The sequence below is a fragment of the Fringilla coelebs genome (genome assembly GCF_963513975.1).
Source record: "Fringilla coelebs genome assembly, chromosome: Z".
Taxonomy (NCBI): Eukaryota; Metazoa; Chordata; class Aves; order Passeriformes; family Fringillidae; genus Fringilla; species Fringilla coelebs.
In genome coordinates, this window is record NC_140031.1 from 69,076,945 (window position 1) to 69,097,844 (window position 20,900).

Below are 20,900 nucleotides of genomic sequence, written 5' to 3' on the forward strand. Positions count from 1 at the left end.
CATCATAAGCATCTTACGTGAAGAACGGAGCAGCGATGTGTGGCTAGGTAATTTCACCCACCTAAAGGAAGAGCTTTGTGTACACATGCTAAAAAAGTATTACACAGTTTCTGTATTTTATCTGAAGCAATCTGTCCACAGGATCCATATAATTAATACATCTCCATGAACTGGGGAACTCTGTTCTTGTGGGATAGGTTGTAGGTTGTATCTTTAGACCCCACAGCTTTCTGATTGAAACCTTAATTTTTATTTATTTATTACAATAAATAATTGTAAATTTTGGGTTTATATCTCAGTGAGGAGATTCAGGCACTTTGTAAATTTGAAAAAGGTTTTGCGCATTTCATATGTGCTCAATATTGTTTACAATTCAAGTGTTGTTATTTCTTTGTTTGCAACAATATTCAAAATTGCATGAACAGAGGTAAATGTAAGAGGGTACACCTAATTATACAGTCCATTTCCTTTCCATTAGAGACCTCCCTCTTCCTAAAAATCAAATTAAATGGTAATATGCATTAGCAGAAAGTAATCAAATTGTACTTTATTTTACAAGAAAGACTACATTGTTGACCTTTTTATTTTGATTAAAAATAACAGGAATGCATGCAAAATTTACCAGTACTGTATCTGACTTATGAAATGCTCAGCTGCATTAGCAGTCAAATATGCAAAAAAAATTATTTATCCTGCTATCTAATCTTTTTCCTTTCACTTAAAGACACCCTTGTAAGATGTGTGCTATGTCTGCACTCTAAAGGCATTTCTTCAATTATGACTACATAAGAAACAAACATAATCCAAGGTGTTTGTGCATGTTCATACCTGCATGTGCAGGCCTTGATAACCAAATATATGTGCAAACACATGGCTGGTGGCAAACCCCATAAGATCACAAAAACTTATTGTGTATATATACACAAATATATACACACAACCAGCGTATCTTCAGTCTATTTTACAAAACCTGTGCAAAACCTCACTGGTCATAAATCATAGCTTGTAAGAAAATATAGATTGCAGAGGGAATAGCAACCTCAATGAATTAGGTTTCTTTCAGTTTGCAGTTTCTATTAAAGTGTACTTTTATATTTATTGATTAAAGGACAAAATAGATTTCTTCTTTCCTTCTTTTTTCTTAGCAGTTACATTTGATCAGAATGGTTTCTTAATCCTCCTCCTTTAATTGTATGACAAGAACACAGCATGGTAGAAAAAACAAGTTCTGTTTACACAGGATTGTTGAACTACATCTAGGAAAAATAAGAACTGATATGCCCTTAAACTACAAAAAAGAAACAGAAGAGATCATCTAGGTAGCCAAAGTGAAATTAGTGGGTGTTATGTTTTCTTTCAGTAACACACAAAGCATCACTTCAGGGATCTACCCATAAAAAATGGAGACTTCAGGATTTTGATCAAGTAGGTTCTGTTTCATAGCTGCCAAAAGTATCCCCTAAATAAAGCAGGTCTTTTTCATTGAAATTCCATATCAGCATGTTTTTCCACTTTATAGGCATATACAGGAACAGTCCCATGTGGGCACAAAAACAAAGGAAGTCCTTCATGAGTCATTATAGTACATGGCCTCAAAGAACTACCCCTAGGCTACAGCGTCACCAAACCTAACACTAAGCACACCCACCACTGCAATTCTGACTGATGAATGTGATGGAACTAAAATGCACAAATCAAAGAATAGGTAGTGAAATTTTGAATAGGTTACTGAGCTCATTTTTCCTGAAAATCATAGCTTCAAATACCTTTTCATTCATAGTGTCATCATTCTGCCTGCCCTATTCAAAATCCTGAAGGATGCCATGTTTTCAGTCAGCAGTTTCATGTTCCTCAGTCTGAGCCTCTAAAATGTAGATACAGCAGGACCACTTTAGGACATCATTAGTTATGACTACAACTCCTCAAGGGTTTGAAAATAGCTTCCAATCGCTTCGAGTACTTCTGTCTCTCTTAAACATCAATCAAAAAAACCTGGTACACCAAGTCAGATAACAAAGTTTAATGGTGGTGAAAGAAATGCAAAAGAGCCAAGTACAGACTAACCATAAAGGTTACATTCTACTGGTGTTTTCCACTTCACTGGTAAAAAAAGTACAAACCTATGCTTTTAGGGAAATAGCAGAGATTCAGATGAAAAGTTAGAGGAACATAGGACATACACAATACACATAATTTGGGATTTGGTGCACCAGACCATCAACTGGTTATAGTTAATTATGCTAAATTATCCTTTTACTAGGCAGCCACAGTTAAATGCTACGGTCTCCTTGATTCTGCTTTTCATAACAGAGATGGTACCAGCAAAGCTGGCAGGTTAGGATGTTGGAGCACTTATTGCTGCTCAAATATTAATGTTTTGTTCATTGTCCCTGATTTCAAAACAAAATGAAAGTTAAAGAAATCATGTTTTACCAACATGAAAATGTAGCAATATTCAAATAGCCAGAAAGAGGTTTTATTTTTTTTCCCAATATCCCCTCATTGGTTTAAAACAAAGCTGTAGGCAACATAACAATGTCACTGATTTTTAATGACATTTCAATGTTAACTACAAAAAGTAAACAAATGTAATTAATTCACAAGGCATTTGGTTTTTTCCTCTATATAATAAGTTAAAATGTAACGGTGAAACAAGTGCTCATGGCCTAAGGAAAAATTCAGTATGATAAATATGCAGTATAAAAAGTTCCTAATAGTGGAGTCATTGGATAACTAACCAAGAAATAGAAAGCTATTCTTATTTGCTAACACTTGTTAATCATATTTTTTTTTTTAAGTTTCAGGTTTGTTTCACATGCAAAATAAACACACTCTTCTTTTCCCCACAAATACAACACCGTGGTGAGATCTGAGTTGTATTGGTGGTTATGAAAAGGACGGACTCAAATCTGACTCAGCTTACCAAAAGATGTAACAAGGGCAATGACCAGAGTGTAGCATGTGAAATTTAGGTTGGGCATAAGAGGGGAAAAAATGAAAGTCTTTAGCAGTGTAAATGAAGCACTGATGAAATATGCGGAGATACATGGTGGATCCTTTGTCCCTGGAGGTCTTTAAGTAATATCCAGGCAGAGCCACAGAAAGTGGACCTGATGAAAGGGTGGTGACATCCCCACCCTGGGTGTCTGGCAGGACTGAGTGACTCAACACAGGACTCCTTCTATCAACACTTCTATGATTTATTGATTATATCAAATTAATAGTGTGGCTAATGCTCTAATGCAAGGCCCAGACATTTGAGAAACCCTTACAAACAATAGACAATGATCATTTCATACTTGATCTTTTTTGTTTACTGGTTGCTCACTAAACTTCAGGACAGTAATATTTTTCAATGAAATTGAGAAAATACTCCTGTTTAAGGCGCATTAATTCAAATACTCGTAAAACAAGATGATTTAATTAAATAGCTATTTGAGAAAACACACATTTTTAAGTGTAAATTAGACAATTATTAGTTATGTAGTTATTAGTTATGTAGACATACAGATTTAATCAAGGAACATACTTGATTTCATACTTGAAGCAGACGGAGATGCTTTTACCATCTTCAAATTAAAATAATTTACACAAAATGCAATCTATAATTTCAGTGCTTTCAAAGTTTGGTAGTATGAAAAAAAAAAATTTCCATTTCATCTTCATTCCAATATCCATTCATACCAAAATTACCATGTTCCTAGAAGTCCTGAGTTCACAAAAGATAATTGAGTTGCATCATACATATCCTACATTCTACTAAAGAGTTAAAAAAAACACCAATAAAACATTGACCAGCACCCCCCCCCCCCCCCAAAAAAAAGTATTGATGTCTTCAGATTACTGAAAAGTTTGCTAAATTTGTACTCTGGATTATTATGCCTAGATAATAACATTTAAACATTCCCATATTTCTATTGTTTTTAAAGTATCTAAACTGGTTGACATAATGGAATATATTTCACTTACCTATTACAAAGTATGTAAAAATGAACAGAATACCCCAAGGCACACACTTTTTAGAATTTCAGACCTATTAAAATTGTTTTCTTACACTATTCAAGACTTCTCCTTAACCATATTTATTCACTTCTCTTTGTGCTAACAATATTCCTTCCATATTACATTTTTGGACATACTTTCCTACTCTTCTGTATTAGGCATCTTGTAATTAGAAAGAAATATTGTTCAGTATGCATAGCTAAAATTAAGGATGAGGGCACCAAGCCAAAGAGAACTGCAAATAAAGCAATCTTGCTGTCTGAGTGTTCTGGAAAGATACTTGACATTTCAAAAGCTAAAATGATCCCACTTGACTTATGAGAAACTAAAATACATAATTTAAAAGCTACTTTGAGACTAATTTTTTATAGAAAACTCTTCAAATATTTGAAGTTGACCAAAACATAATTTTTACGTCAATTTATTAATTTTTGAAAGGACAATGATTACTTGATTATTTATGAAGTGAATCACATTCCCTCCACTGGTAACAGAACAGTTTCTACACTCTGTTCTATGCTGTGAAGAGTTTACAGCCTACAAAGACAGCATGAACTTCTTTGTATAATTCATTACAGATGTAAAAATCAAATGCTTTTTTCATAATAAAGCTAACCCAGAATCCCAATTACAGAATGCAGAAGGGAAGTACCACTCACTACATTTTACTAAATAAATTTAGAAGTTTTTTGGGTGCATCCTCAGCTCTTAGACCAGTTGATAAAAAGCCATGTTATTAAATTTATTACATATTTTGCTGTTGAGTTGTAATTCATGTTTCAAACTAATATGAATTAAGAATGATCCAGTCTCTACTACTTGATATTTCAGTATGTGGCAGATCCAATACTTACACATAACAGATCTATTAATGCACATTCATAGTGAGACCTCAGAAATGTGTCAAAAGGCAGACATGTAGTAAAGTTAGAATTTGTATACATATTCTCCTTCTAATTGTTAAAAAAACATTCAGGCACTAAACTGTTTAAACTAAACATTTCATTTCTTAAAATTAAAAAATAAAGCTCTGAACCAGTATTTATCATATTGCTGTGTCACTAGCAATTTAGTTTCCTTTCTATTCTACTCAACTACATCAATATCTTAATCACTATTTCTTCATCCATTTAAAGAAAAACCTTTTTTCTAGGTATTCATTTCCTTGGCAAATTCCTACTAGAGAAGACTACAGAAATCATTACCAGATTTTTTTTTAAACTTAGGCATGCAAAATAACTACACTAGTGGTATGTCTACAAAGCACTTTATTTGAATTTTTCAAGGCAGACAGATCGATTAAAGTGAAAATTAGATTTTTCTTGAGTAATTTGAGTAATACTGGAATCCAACAGCACACCAAGAGAATGTACAAAACAGAATGTGGAAAGGAAATTCTTCCACCAAGAAATTAACATTTTTAAAGATTTAACTTAGTTTGAGCAATTTACTACTTGCTAAGTTTAAGTAACAGTTTTTATGTTTAAGAACTGTGAATGAGCTTCTCCCTTTTGGATTCCAGCTGGAGCAAACTTTTTTTTAAGCAACACTGTTAGAAACACACTAACTGTAAAATGTAATTTTAAAAATATATTTTATAGTGCAGCAAAAAGGGGGGATCATAAAATTGGCTTCTAGAATTTAGGAGAAATGCAACTGCAAATGATCAGCCCTTTTAAAATATGGTGCAACTCTCTACTTGTATGATTACATATATCAACAAGACTTTTGTATCAGAACACATTGAATGGAAAAAGACTTGGTAATTTTTTTTTTTCTTTTTGAGCTTTGTTTCTCTCAGAAAAAAATACAAATACCATTTTAAAATTTAGAATTATAAGAAGGAGTGTTGAATAATCCTCTCTGTGACTAATACTATGTTTATATTAATAATTTTAAATGTAGCAAATGTATGGATTTTTAAAAGCATATTGTTAATAGCTACTCAACAAATATTGTGGTTTACAGGCAAATTTTAAAGAAATTCAGAAGTACAATGAACTAAATAAAAACTGGATTATAGCAACAGTGTGTTAATGTGAGTTGTAACTGGTGTTTATCAGAAAACATTACATGTTTTAAATATTTAAATTAAATTATTCTGTCCAAGCCAGAAATAAATGAATGCTAAATAAAGTTTCACAATTGTTTTTGTTAAGTAAATCAACCCCTGACTGCAAATCAAATGTTCTGTTAGAATTGGTATTCTTCCTTGCAGTGTGACATAACAGATACTGTTTGAAATAAAAGTAAAAAATGACAATACATTTTGTTGGTAGTCTTTGGAGGGGCAAAATCAAAATTAAAAAAAAAACCAAAACAACAACAATTACCCTAATGTTCATAATATAATCATAATTGCACAATTTGCATGCAATAATTTATTTGCACTTTAAATCAGTCATGAGCTGCAAAGGCAAGTGTTTCAGTATATTACTTCTGCTGCGTGGTAGTTCACTGGAGAGGCACCCAGCACACTGGTTGTAGTACAGGGGCTAACTCAGGCACTGGAGGAATAAAGCTGTATGTTACTCTTTTAGATCACACACACACAAAAAAAATACAACTAACACCAGAGAACAGAAGCCATATCTTGAGTTAAATGGAAGTCTGGTATTATATTAAAGTCTCCTAACACAGTAAATAAAGCAAGAACCTGAAAATGAATATCTGGCAGTACATGAAGAGGTTGTGGCCATTTAAATTTTTCTTGTATCAGAAATACGTGTCTTGGAACTCAGAAATTAGGTGCATTTTTCCTGAAGATTAACTTAAGCACTTCTCTCTGGTGATAAAACAGCACAAAATTAAACTTTCTATTACGACTGATAAATTGGTGCCAAATATCTCACCAAAGACTTTAAATAACAATGCAAAAAGTACTAGGTTTCCCACAGAAAAGCTTAAATTAAAATAATAGTACCTGTGGGTCTCTCTACAAGACAAATCAAACCTGAAGTACAACGCATCTCTGTTTTCCACAGTCAGAACAAGCAACTGGGAACAAACTGTGTACAAATCATAGGCTTCTGCTCTGTTCTTCTTGACAATTCAAAAGTGCATCTATATCCAGCTTTCCCCATCTGGCTATTATACTACATTATTTTTAAGGGTACAGGTTAAGGGGGACAACCCACCTTCCAGGATGACAAAAAATAGTTTGGAAGTTTGTCTCATCTCATTGCTCATACAGAAAATCCTTTATTATGTACCATAGGACAAAGGATTTGCAACTGCCTATTATTTGAGAAATATGCTATTGCAGTAATTTATTTCACTGTATGGGTCTTGAAGATGCGCAGTGGTAACTCAAATCAGCTTCTAAAGAAAACTGCATGCCATTTTTGTGACATTGGGAAAACTGATAAAACTTACACAAAAAGAAAATTTGGGGTTTTGATAGTTATGAATTATATATGGTGCTGACAAGATTGTTCAAGAGCTCTTTTCTGCTTCAGGGATTACTTTTTATAAAGTTTTAATTTGACTTTTCCTTATTAATGATTTCCACAGACAGGTGACTAAAGTTTTGGATTCACTCCTGAACATTCCTAAAAGTTCCAAACAAAACTGAAAAAAGATGTTCTTTGATAGGGTTTCATTCCCAAAATACATCAATATGCAGCTCTCTTTCCTCACATTAACAAGTCTCTTGGTTTCAATGTCAAAAGGATCGCCTATGGAAACAAAATTAGGTATCAATACCTGCAAGAATCTATGTGAGCAACTACTCCAAACTGAAACAACAATAATAAATATAAAACCAAACAAGCTTTAAAATGTCCTTACAAAAGCTCTACACTTTAATTTTTCCTCGTAGATGAAGGGAAATTTTCAGAAGATTTGAAGTATGTGAAAAAACCCCAACTTCTCCCTGCACACTCCAACGTAAACAGCAATGCCCTTATAATGGAAGAAGAGGCAGCAAGTTCTAATAGGTACTGTTTTACTACATAAAACTCTGAAACTCACCTCTACTTCCAGAATAAGCTTTCACTGATCCTCATAATTACCAGGGTTTCTATGTAAGTATTTACTTCAGGATTCAGAAAAAACGAACATTTTAATGCCAAAAGCAAACAAAACCCCTTTACTATCTACTAGCTTTTGTGAAAGAAAGTAAGTATCATTAATATATACAAGTGGGTGCGGATTGCTTGCCACCTACTTACTCTTCGGGAAGTTTAATTCCTACAGTCTGCTGGAGTTAAAGTGGCAACCTATGCACAGAAAATGAATACTAAAACCAAGCAAAGAACCTCAAAATTTGGCACTAAACATCAACAATCTGGCTGACTTACTTCAGTGAATTCAGGTTTCTGAATAACTAGCAGAACAAAATCGAAAGAGAAAATGTCTTTGTGAAAAGAAAGAGGTAAAAGTTTAAAAGAAAGCAGTATATATCTATATATACAGTAGTTAGATATATTATGTACTGCAATGTATTACCACCATTTTATAAAAGCAGAAACATACATATATACATAACACACACAACATCACTAAAGGAGGTAACAGAGGCCCTGGTCCTTAAAAGATTATCTGTACATTCACCTACAAGCATAAACATGGTCGTCAGTGTGATCACTGCTTGCTCTCATTGCATCACTAAAAGAGTGCAAAAGAGAAAGAACCACACAGAGGATAGGAAAACTTAATAGGGAAAAGATTTATTCAGAGAAGAAGAGAAATTTGGAATTCAATACAGTAACAATTCAAAATAATTTTGAAAGACAAAAAGAAAGTTGTATTTATTTAAATTATATAAATTAAGGAAGAGATCAAAAACCAGTAAAGTGTGAGGATGAAGTATTTAAAACTGGGAAATGTATTTACTTGATGGAACACCTGTTCCATTTGTCTATCCATAAATGCTGCCCTTATCTCCCCAAAAATGCATTTGCCTTCTGAGTTATATTGTACAGAAGACACGGTGTTTTAAAACTAGATTAAAAAAGCTAATATTAGGGAAGCTTTTGTAAGATCAAGTCTTAGAGAAATTTGCTAATCCAAGTGAGAAGCAGATGCTAAACATTCTTTTTTGAGAAAATACCCACACTATGCTTATATTTTATGATTTACATGACAAATGCTAAAAATTGGAGAGAAAATGCAAGAAACTCCCAGTAGGACAGCCTGATCCCTTGAAATTAAAATATTTTATTTTAAAATAGAAAGCTTATGTATCCTAAGTATTTAAATGTTAAAATTTAATAATATCTAGGGAAACTATTTTAACATTGTTAGAGGTATCTCACTTCTGAGAAAAGAATCCATAATCCAGTTATGAAAAATAAGAGCAAGTTACAGTTATGTTTTTTTTCTTGTGACAATTGGACTTGATTCAGTATAAATGCTATCTTATTCCTCCAGACTTCTACTTGTAACAGCTATGCCTTATCTATAACATTTTAATATAAAAACTATATAATTCCATTATTGTTTGTTGAAACTCATTTTTTTTGCTTCAGCAAACACCCTCAGCAGAAGGAAAACCTTTAAAAATCCCCCATGTGTCTTCACAGACACTAAATGCATCATTAAATGTTGAAAACCGGCAATATGAAAAAGGAATAGTACCCATTTTAGAAAAGAAAAAGGCTACATATCTAGAGAGCTCTTTTTCAATACTCAGAAACCTAGAGTTTTCAGCAAAAGAACACAGTTCATCTCAGCTCCTTGTGCCAAGCATTTCTTCTGAAAAGCTTTGTGCAATTACTTTACAGCTAGAAATAGAGACTTTTTAAGTTACGCAAAATCCAGACCTACTAGGTAATGGAAATTCTACAATACAACTATGAAGACAACTGCCATCTTCGGCAGGTTACTTGACAGGCAACATTGTGAGATAAATTTCTTCCCTGCACTCTGCTAACCACGCTCTTAGTAATAACTATTTGGGCACTTTGTTTTTTTGGAAAGTTCTTCAGTGATTTTACAAGGCACAGCTGTACAAAGTGCTGGATTTGAACACTTCTTTTCAAGCATTTTTCAAAGGTTACTTCTTTAGGGGTTTATTTTTTGGAGTGGTGGCGTTTGGATTTGCTTTTTCCCCTTCCCTGTGTTCTGTTAGTGGAAATCTACAATTTAAAGCTTGCCTTTGAAATTATTTTCTGCACCTATAGAGGAAACACTGGTCTGACTGCTTTTCTAAAGTGGAAGTAAAGCATTAGACTTTTATCTTTCACTACTAAAAAGAATGTGCATTACTGCAAGATCAGACCCTTAAAACATCTACTCCTATTTCACAGGCTAGTTTCATCAAATCTTTTTATCTTTGAACACAAAATCTCACTTTTGTGTTTCAGAGCGCATAGCACTCTGCACTATTACAAACTTGATAAGTAATAATTTACCTAAAACAAATTCCCAGCACTAAGGCTATCAATAAAACCCAGAACCAGAGCATAAAATTGAAGAGACAGTTACACAATTCTGTGTGTGCTTGCTGCTCTAGCTCACCACTCTGCATCTTCACATCAACCTAATTCATTTGACACACAGTCTCCCCACAGCTGAGAAAATCCCGCTTCCTTACCAGCTCTTAGGAAAAGCTTAAATACAAAACCCACTATGTTTAAGTAAAGTTAAGGTTGTGACACAAATCAACAAAAGACAGGAAATTCAATGATAATACTGACAATCCATGCTTAATTCATGATTCCCTAACAAAAGGGGCAAACCTTATGAGGAACTAATGTTTAGCTTTAACTTCACTCTGTGCTCTTGGGCAAATAGGCGTTTATCTCAAATATTACAGTAATTCTGTTTTGCCAGTCCAGATGTGTTTCAGTGATTATTTAGCATTTAAAAACGTGTTGGATGTAAAGAAACTTTTAACTAATTGTCAATGTCCTAGCGTGCAACACTCCAACAGACATCATTAATTAGAAACATATCCTGAGAAAATCATGCTAGACCTAAAAACGGATATAATAACATAATTTCTTTCAGAAGTAAATAAAACACACTTTTGCATACAAAAATACAAAGTAATTAATTTTGAAATGTAACAGTAAATAAAGAATGCTTTTTTGTCTCATCAGTTAACAGCTCTCAGTATGTATACATACTTCAATTCCTGTTTGAATCCTAATCTCTCTGTATACTACAAAGAATATTTTTCTGGTCAGAAAAATGTCAGAGAAAGGAATGCTGTCAATGGATACATTATTAGAGCGTAGCAGTTTTTATTTAATCTCTAAGGCTTCCAAATAAAATGCAGCATTTTAGTGCACTTTAAAAATACTAATGACATTAAAAAAAACATGTATGCCTGGTAGTTTTGTATACTATCTACCCTATGCAGAAATTAGAAAAACAAAAGAAGGAATTAATAAAATGGCAAAAATTGCACTTCACAGCCTTCTCTAAAGGATATGAAATTACCTCACACATACATACCTTATTGAGTTAATTGAAGGATACCAATAACAGTTTTTGCTGTAATTATTTTCTTTATTTACTGAAGTTATTATTAAAATTTTTCCTAGAAATTAGCAATATTACTCTTTTTTTCCCCAGTTGATTTACTAAGCAATTATGATCTTGTGCCAGAAATCAAAATTCCACTAACTTTTGTAGCATAAAAAACCTGCCACTGAACAGTTTCCAAGAGGGCTTTCAAAATCCTGCATCTGTACAAACCTGGTGTCAAGATTTCAATTGTCAAAGCAAGGACAGCTCTGTGTGTCACCCTCAGGAGTATCAAAACCAGAGCACGGTTGCACAGGACGGTGTGCTCTCACCCAGCCACAGCCTCACAGAGCCTCAGACACTCTCTGATGGAGCCTGAAGAACTGCAGGAGTGGTTAAGTCCTTGCAAGACCATGGGACACCACCTAGAAGGCTCCCGGAGAAGTCAGGCACATGCTCCTCCTCAGCTGACTTCCTCTACATTAGGGCTTCAAAAGCCTCTGGGGAACTGCAGCTGCTCTTCTCCCCTTGAGAAGAGAGACAGATTCTTCGATAAAGGAGGTTCAAAAATGAACAGAGCTTGCAACAATGCAAGGCTCTCATTTTTTAACTTACCAGCAACCAAAGCAAATGTGAGAAAATCTTCAACTGAATTGCCAGAAAATAAATGAGAAAAGGGTGATGCCTGGCTCAACCCTGCAACACTCTTGTTTACCTAATAAACATTCCCTAGCTATCACATTTTTTAATCTAAGGCAAAATCCTGACTTCCTTAGAAACCATAAATTATGCTTATAAATTTTACTTTGTTATGGTTTGTTTTGCATTTTCAGTTCAGATATTAAAAGCAGAATTTATTTGTCAGGTTGGCATGCTGAGACATGCTGAAGACTATAATGCAAATCAATCAGTCAATAATGTATCAAAAATCAGTCAGTATCTCAGCTGTTTTACTGGATTCTTAATAGCAAAAACAGTTGATTTTTAAGCAAATAGTAAAGCTTAGTAGCAACATTATCAACAGAAATATTCTCAAATTCCCAGTAACTGAGTGCAATGATGCTAAGTGACTGCAGATTACAACATGATAGTGACAGATGGGCCTAAGTATACAGAAGAGAAGCTGAGGTTGGATAGAGCTAATAAGCCAAATGCTTGAGTTATTTTTCACTCATTCATTCTCTGAAACACACCTTCTGCCTTCCATCTAGCTATGGACATTGCCTTTTCTCTCTCTTCTTTCATAAGCAAGGTTTTCTTTCTCCTAGGTTTCTTTTCTTGAGTTTTTTAGAGTTATTTCCCTACTTTTGGGAAAAATCATGTTTTCCTCTGAATAACTGCAGTGAATGAAGGGTGAAATCAGTTTGAGAAATTATTGATCCTCAAGACATGGATTCCATTATGCCCACGATACCTCTTTCCACATGGGTTGTCAGACTCAGAAGGGACAAGAGTAGGGCCCGTAGATCCGCAGCACACAGACAGAAGAGACAGGTCTGCCTTCAGACCCTGACCTGCACCTCTCGCCCTCCAGCAGCGACAAGAAGGACTTTCATTCATTATTATCACCTTGTGTTCTACAGACAATTTCCCTCCCTGAATTTCCACAAGACATTTCACAAATTCAGAAATTCATCTCGGACAAGTGGCGTCGAGCTGAGAAAATCCATTTTCAACTCTGACAATGTCTGTTCTGCCTATGGATGTACAAACAACAGCAGACCAGAGGAAAGGGCAGTAAAGGCCTGTGCTCCCACTCCTTTGCCATGCTCCAAGCTCTGCAGCTGCAGCAGCTGCATGGTGGCATCTTCCAATACATAAGGTGAGCAGAACTCTGCAGAACAACATACCCTTGAATGCACAATACAAACCCCAGTGAAGTGCAGAATTTGGAAAGGAAAGTACAAGAATGAGTTTGTGACTACTGGAATGGTAATTTATCACTTTGACATAGTCATTCTTTATTAAAATCTAAGCAGTATAAAATGGAAAATAAAAAAAATCAGCAAGCCTGAAATGAACATCTCAAATACACAGTTTGCAAATCCTACTGAAATTTAGGCATGTAAGTGGGAGATAGACATTTGAGAATCTGGCTTTATAGCAAAAATAAGTGTCTTATTTAAGGTCAGTATCTTATTTGAAAAAGCAAAGCAGCCTTTCCAAACAAGCACCAGAAGTTTTCCGATTCTAAAAAAACCCCTGTATTTCTATGTGGCCTATCAGAGAGGACATTTAATTCTAAGATGGTCCTTTCTATTTTACCATAAAAGCATTTTTAAAGGACCATCAACCTCATTCAGATTTTATGGCCTACAACAGGTGATCAAGCTACATTTTTGCTTGCTTAGTTATGCTTTTACAGCATCTAGAAACACATACATATTTTTTGATTTTCTCTTAAATGTTCTCCTGGTCTCCAGGACTATTCAAAGGGGATGCTACCCACTCTGCCCAGTAACTGCCAATTCTATAAGGATACTTTGCAGCAAATATATACACTGACTTTCATACTTCCAACCACAGATATTTTTAAGCAAGTCAAACACTTTATATAAATTTCCTATTTTTATGGGTAAAGGTTTTGAAAATTTTTATCTCCACATCTGCAACACTTTTTATAACAGTCCCTGTGAACTCCAGTTCAATCTTCACAAAAAATAAAGATATAGGTATATTACATACCATAGTCTGTGATCTTACAGGATACTAAATACAGTTCTTTCAGGTTCCGTCCCTCTCTGGCAATCACCTCCACACATCTGGAAGACACAGTAAAATTACGGTTATAAGACAGTAAATCATTTTTAAATATCAAGAGTACAACCCACAGATAAAATGTACCGTATCTCAGTTTCTTCATTTTGCAAATGGATCCGTACATTTTACTGAAAATTAATATGGCTACATGTTTACACTAAGAAAAATATTATTTTAAATTGAATGCCTATATATGGATATTCCCCTAAGTCTCTGAATATGTGAGTTGCTTGAAATGTATACAGACAAGCACTTTGGAAAGCTACACAAATGTGAATTCCCATTTTTTTATTACTTTGGAAAATTTCTGTTGCAAATTTTAAGCTGCGGCAGCTTTCTTCAAGGGAAGAACTATAAATGCACTGTAATGAGGACAAAATATAAGAAATTGTAATTTTAAATTCATGTTTGTATTTCTTCAGTGATTACTGCATGAGTCAGCATTCATCAGGTCATAAAATGCTACATGATCATGGTGCTCCAACACATTGCTGGAGAAGCTTGTAGAGATGAGAAAACAGCTCATTTACCTGCCTTATCACAACTGTGAAGAATATGCAATGAAACATAGAGGTTTTTATGTTTGATTTTTGTAAGCAAGAAAATTAATATTAATTAATTAAAGAAATTAAATAGGAGTTAATGATGTACCTATTACCAAGCCTATATTACACTGCTGTGTTTTCAAATGCAGTGTTTATAACCTATCACTCAGTAATCACAGAATCATAACATACATTTTCAATCCTATTAATGTAGATCAGTTGTTTATTAGATCAGCTAGCATGACTATTGTGCTATTTTCTACATAGATACATTTTTTCAAGTGTATTTTATTAGATGAATTGGAAGAATTTCTTTTGATCCAATATATTCGACTTTAATTTTCAGGTCAATTACCCAATCACTTACTCTGACACTTAAATCAACCCTTGAACAGTACACAAAATTAATTTACTTGCCAATTTCTAACAAAATAAGAATTGCTGAATTTGCCATACATTTAAAAGGTACACCTAAATCTTCAGGGACCTTTTTCTTTCATCTACCACCTCCAATAGATTATCTCCTAATCTGATTTAACTGTTCATGCTGGCAATTTTAGACTTTAAAGGCAACCACCTAATTCTTACAGCTTACAATAAGGCAATAACTGAACAATAGCCCTTATACCTATTTGTCCTCTCCCTGCTTCCTTCTTCTAAAAAGTACAATGAAAATTAAATACTACTAATGAACAGCACACCTCTGACAGACTACCTTAATAACAGTTTCTTTACCACTACTATAAATATTCAACCCTGGAAAATTGTGAGACCCTGATATTTAGAAATATTTTACAATTCTTATCTTTAGGTAAAGGTTATCTTACATCATGAATACACAAAGAAAAGAAATATTTACACCAGGACTATGCTTTTTTGGTATAAGATAACCTCAAAAGTACGTATTTTCTGAAAATAAGGTAAGATTTAGAGCACTAAACACATCCTTCATACATGAAAAATTTCTTCTGTTCCTGTCAGACATGATTTTGAAGAACACACCAATCTTTGTTACCTGGTTTATTAAGATAACTAAACCATGAGAAAATATATTTATTATTTATTCCAGAAAAATACTTCATAATAATGAGATTTTATTGCTATTACTGGTAATATGAATAAAAGGAAAATCATTATCATGTATTTCATTTGTACAATTTTCATTAGGCATTGCAGCAAACAAGATACAATCCAGGAGTCAATGGATACTGAGGTTAAAAGAAACTTTTATTATCATATATATCATTTAGCAGAGCAATCATTATGTAACACTTCTCACCCTCGGATAAAATTTCTGAACCTAAAAAATATTTTGTAAACTATATGAAATGAATCTTAGGGTTTTTGAATTATTTTTGCTAATTTTTACCCACCAAGAGACAACTAATACACAAAAATGAAGTACGGCAATCCGTGTCTAAAAATACCACCACAAGGCAGACAAAATTATATAAAAGACTAACTTATTTTCTCTACAACTTCAGTTGCAAACCTTTTCAATCAGTCAGAGTCAAAGTTATATTATCTGCACAAATGCAGAAGCACTTGACTGTGTGGCCCTTAGAAATGTATCCTTTAATACTTCCAGATAGTGCCAGTTCTAAGGGTTAAAGTTTTTTAAAGTGGCTTGAGTGACTCCAGTGCTGTTCTCAATGACATCTTGGAGTATAAATTAAATAGTCTTCACTTTTTCCTACTAGGAAGAGAAAACCTTCACAGTGTTCAGCTATATTCATTAAACAGGCAAAAAACCCCATCAAAATATAAAAGGAAAAAAGGCTAGAAAAATGGTGCCTTGAATGCCTTGAATGCCTTATTTCTTCCTGTTTTTTGACAATATGAAAATTATCTAACATCTAGAAGAATGAGGTAATGGCACATCTAGTTTGGAGAAAAAATGATATATACCTAAAATATTTAATTGAATTAATGGGCTTTTGTGTGCTTTCTATAGCTTGCATACGTCAATCTAATTCCAGTTTTAATTTCTATTACCCATTCTACAGATCATCTTCCTGTACAACAACCTTCAGAGACAGGAGAAACACTTTATATTACCTCATTTGCCTCTGCTCTATAGACAGTCACACAATACATAATTGCTTGTGAAAACTGACTTCTTTACAACACAAGGAAAAATAAGAGTAGTTGTGTATTTATTACTTTTACCTTTTAATCTTTGTTAAACATGACAGCAAAGAAAAAGGTTAAAAGAAAAAAAATCAAATTAACCTTTTCTAGAAAGCAAGGATCATCTTAATTCTGTTGCAATAATCTATCAAAATGATGTCAGATTATTGTCATATCTATCTTTGGAAGTATTTATATTTATGATGTTGCTGAATGAGACAACAAAGATGCCTAACCTAAAAAAAAAAAACAAAACAACAAGCCAGAATTACACTGGTAAAAAAATGAAGAAAATTTAATTATTATTTAAAGCTGCAGCAAATTTCAGAAGTGAGCACACCAGAAAACTGAGCCCCATAAAACTTGGGGACTCACCCCTCTCTGAAAGGGACCCAACATGGACATGGTGGCAACAGCTCTGTGCCAACACTGAGAATTTCTTAAATCTCTTCACCCAACTGAAGCAGGCTTTTATCAACAGCACTAAACAAATTAAAATATAAACACTCTTCCAGAAAGAAAAGAGGTTTTTACACTCAAAATAAATTATTACCAAAAATGATCCAAGGAATAAAGAAATAAAACTATAGTTAGAGCTTTGCTAATACACAAGTCTGGATCAGAGCTAGCCAATGTTAAAATCTTTTCACTTCCTCCTTTGCAAATTAGCATCATTTAGAACTATGTAATACATTAAAATATCAAAACAAAGAACATGAAAAACTTTAGGAAGACACTGCTTATTTATTAAACCTGAAAATATTATCCAATAAATGCTTGCACCAAGTTTTCCCTAGATCTACTCAATAGTTTATGAATGCTGTTCTCTGACAGACTGTTGGGCTATTCAGTTTTATTGCATTTGATTTGGAAAGTAAGAAATTAATATCACATACTGTGAAATTTACAGAGCAATTAGGAGCAAGAAAAAGGCATAAAGCACAAACTTGTTTGACATAAACCAGTCAATCAAACAATAATATGAAATCAAGAATATAACTAAAAAGGTACCTACATACTGTCAATTCAAAATAGAGTTACGAGACTACAGAAGTCTGTAAGATAATGAGCACTGTGGTGTTGAACATATCCACACTGAAAACATCCCAAAATTCATGACATTCAGAGACTAATAAACCTAAGACTTCCTCTTACAGTTTCAATTTCTTAAGATGTCTTTCTGCTTCGAAAACTAAAAAAAAAAATTAAAAAATCAAGGTAAAAGCAACATAACTATAATGTTGCTCAACTTTTAAGAATTGCTATCAGGAGAAAACTCTCCATCTGGATTACAGAAACTACAGAAATTTATCCACTAACATGTACTTGTGTATACTGCTCTTGCCACCTGGTCTGCAGATAGGAGAAATTACTTAGGTCTGCAAAGAGTTACTGGTATAAAGCTTCTCTGCCAACATGTCTCTTCAAAAGTCATAAAACTTCATGACTGAAACACAGGTATGCCGACTGGCAACTTCAAATTTAGGCCCATATTCTTGGTAACTTCACACATATAAATACGTGCAATGATTTCTCAGAGTCAAGTTTTATGATTTCCAAAACTTAAGAGCTTAAAAATAATAACAAAATGCTAACAGACTAGAAAAATAAGGAATCTGAAACTCTGTAATTTTTCTTCTCATATCAATTGACCCCTAGATTCTTTGCCCTGAGTAAAAGTTTAAAGTTAATGAAGTAAACTGTAGGCTTCTACCTATAAGATAACATAGATCCTTAACTTATGAAAAATTATTTTATTTATATATATGTGTGTATATGTATGTGTGTGTGTATATGTATTTTATATAAATGTGTGTGTGTTTGCATACAAAGACAGAGCTATTACATTTCTGATCTAAATCTGAAAACACTGGAAAATTGTATTTGCGGCAACTGAAAGGAACTAATGAGAAAATATGAGTACAGTGTATGTGGTGTAAGTAGTCCAGGGAGACCTTGTTACAGTCTGAGACTCTTCAGCCCTGAACGGAGCTAATTGGAGTTGCCAATTACTGCTTATCAGTCTACAATTTGAGGGAGTGAGTAAGCTTCACCCACAAAAGAGGCATAAAACCCCCAAAACATTAAAGTACCACCTTGGTAAGGTTCAAAATGAACATCAGACTGCTTGCAAATCTTCTCTGGTATTTGACTGTATTTGTCTCTAAGCAGTCAAGTGAACACCTCACTATTCCTCATATCATAACCAAGAGCACTACTGGGAAGCAAGAGGGAGCTTGGAAAGAACAAGAACACTAAAACATGCCGTGGAAACCATAAACCTCTCATGAAGAAAAAAAATATGCTCCCCAAAAATTAGCATTTTAAGCATTAAATTCAGGCAGAAAAAATTACCTGCACATGAAATAACACTCAAAGACATTGGTTTTGATCGCTTAGGTATTTCAATGGAAGGCAGTAATGCAATATAATAACCAAATCTCTCCTGTAACAAAACCAAGCCTCTGCCCAAAGAAGCACATATAGTCTTAAGAAACTGATGTAATCTGAAGCTCACTGCACTAGGAATGAAAAATTCAAAGGCTAAATCAGTGAAAATACTAACATTTTACTGACAGATCTATAAACTCTTGTAAAATGTCATAACAAAAATGATGAACTTAATACCCTGATGGATACATATTCTTGGTTCAGGATTCTCTTTCATTGATCATTCCATTTGCATTATGAACAATAGATCTCTTCCAATGTATTTGTTTTCTAATAATTTATACTAATAAGAAGTATGATTTTTACTTGTTTTTCAGTTACCCTTGTACACAGTTGTAGCTGCCATTTTTGAATCATATTTAAAATATATGTTTTTAAATGATTTTTCATTTTAAGACCAAGAACTGCATCTAAAAGAAACAATATTAACCACAGAGACAGCAAAACAAGATAAGACTTGTAATCAAAAGCACAAGTAGAATTTGAAATGCACTTTTCGTCTGGAACCAATATGCAAAGTGCCACTAGTTATACAAGTTAGCAGCAATTATCTTAGAGAGGTCATTAAGTTGTGATTAGCAGGGAGGTATTCTTTAGAAAAATCAATGTAATTAAAAATAAGGTTTGCTGAACAGATTTGCCATTAAACAGCACAGGAAAAGAGACAAGATTTTTTTTCATGCTGGAGCTTACATAATAAACAAGGTGAGGGCAGCCAAGTCCCACAGTGTCTGTTTGTGCTCTGAGTAGCCAGGTGTGTGCAAGCTCCAATCAGAAAGCTACACAGATAAATGAACCAGCTCTTTGCTTAAGCTATTATGCCCTGTCTTTCAGCAATAAATATCTATTTTCCAATATTTATTAGTAGTCTCATCTAAAATTAAATGCCTCCTGTTACCCCAAATAAACATAAACCCAGCAAGCAATTAAACTAAGAAAGGAGAGATTTAGAAAAACTGTTTAATTCCACTATCTGATTTTTACATGTAGTAGTATTCCAGGTGGCCTGCAGTTCCTTTCTGGCTTGGAGGAACAAGATACCAAAACGGATCTAACAGAAATAAACTACTAGGGAAAAAAAAATCTTACCCTGAACCCGTCATAAGTCTGATTTGCCACAGACAATCATACTTAAGTCTTGAAAAAAAAATAAATGGCATCTCTTACTTTTTTAAGAACTCTAAAACATTTTGGAATTCAGACTCAAATGAAAAGGCCTATATGATACAGCCCTTCACATATAGCTTCCTACATTTATTGTGGCAACCTGTCTACTGTCATAAGGAAAACCAAGGAAGTGTTCATTACCAGCAAGCCCGTGCATAATCCTTAGTAAACATTGTTTTGTATGATAAAAATAAGCAATAGCTTCTTTCCTGAACTGTTTCAGTGGGGCTTTTCCACTAAAATACTGGCAATATTGGCATTCCTGATAGGATACTGTTGAATTACCCTACTACAGTGGTCAATAGTTCTAGTCCTAATGGCCATCAGTGAGAAGTGATGTCTTTCAAGGGTCCGTATTGGGACCAGTGTTATTTTGTATCTTCATTAATGACACAGATGAAGGGATCAAGTGCCCCCTATGCTTATCTG

General features: G+C 33.8%; 1 protein-coding gene across 1 annotated transcript in view; it reads right to left on the bottom strand.

The window, feature by feature from the left end:
* FBXL17 (F-box and leucine rich repeat protein 17) overlaps positions 1-20,900 on the bottom strand; it is a 270,391-nt gene that overhangs the window by 78,211 nt on the left and 171,280 nt on the right. The window contains exon 7 of the mRNA XM_084225368.1: positions 14,104-14,180. Within this exon, the coding sequence (XP_084081494.1) occupies positions 14,104-14,180 (77 nt within the window). The remainder of the gene's footprint in view (positions 1-14,103; positions 14,181-20,900) is intronic.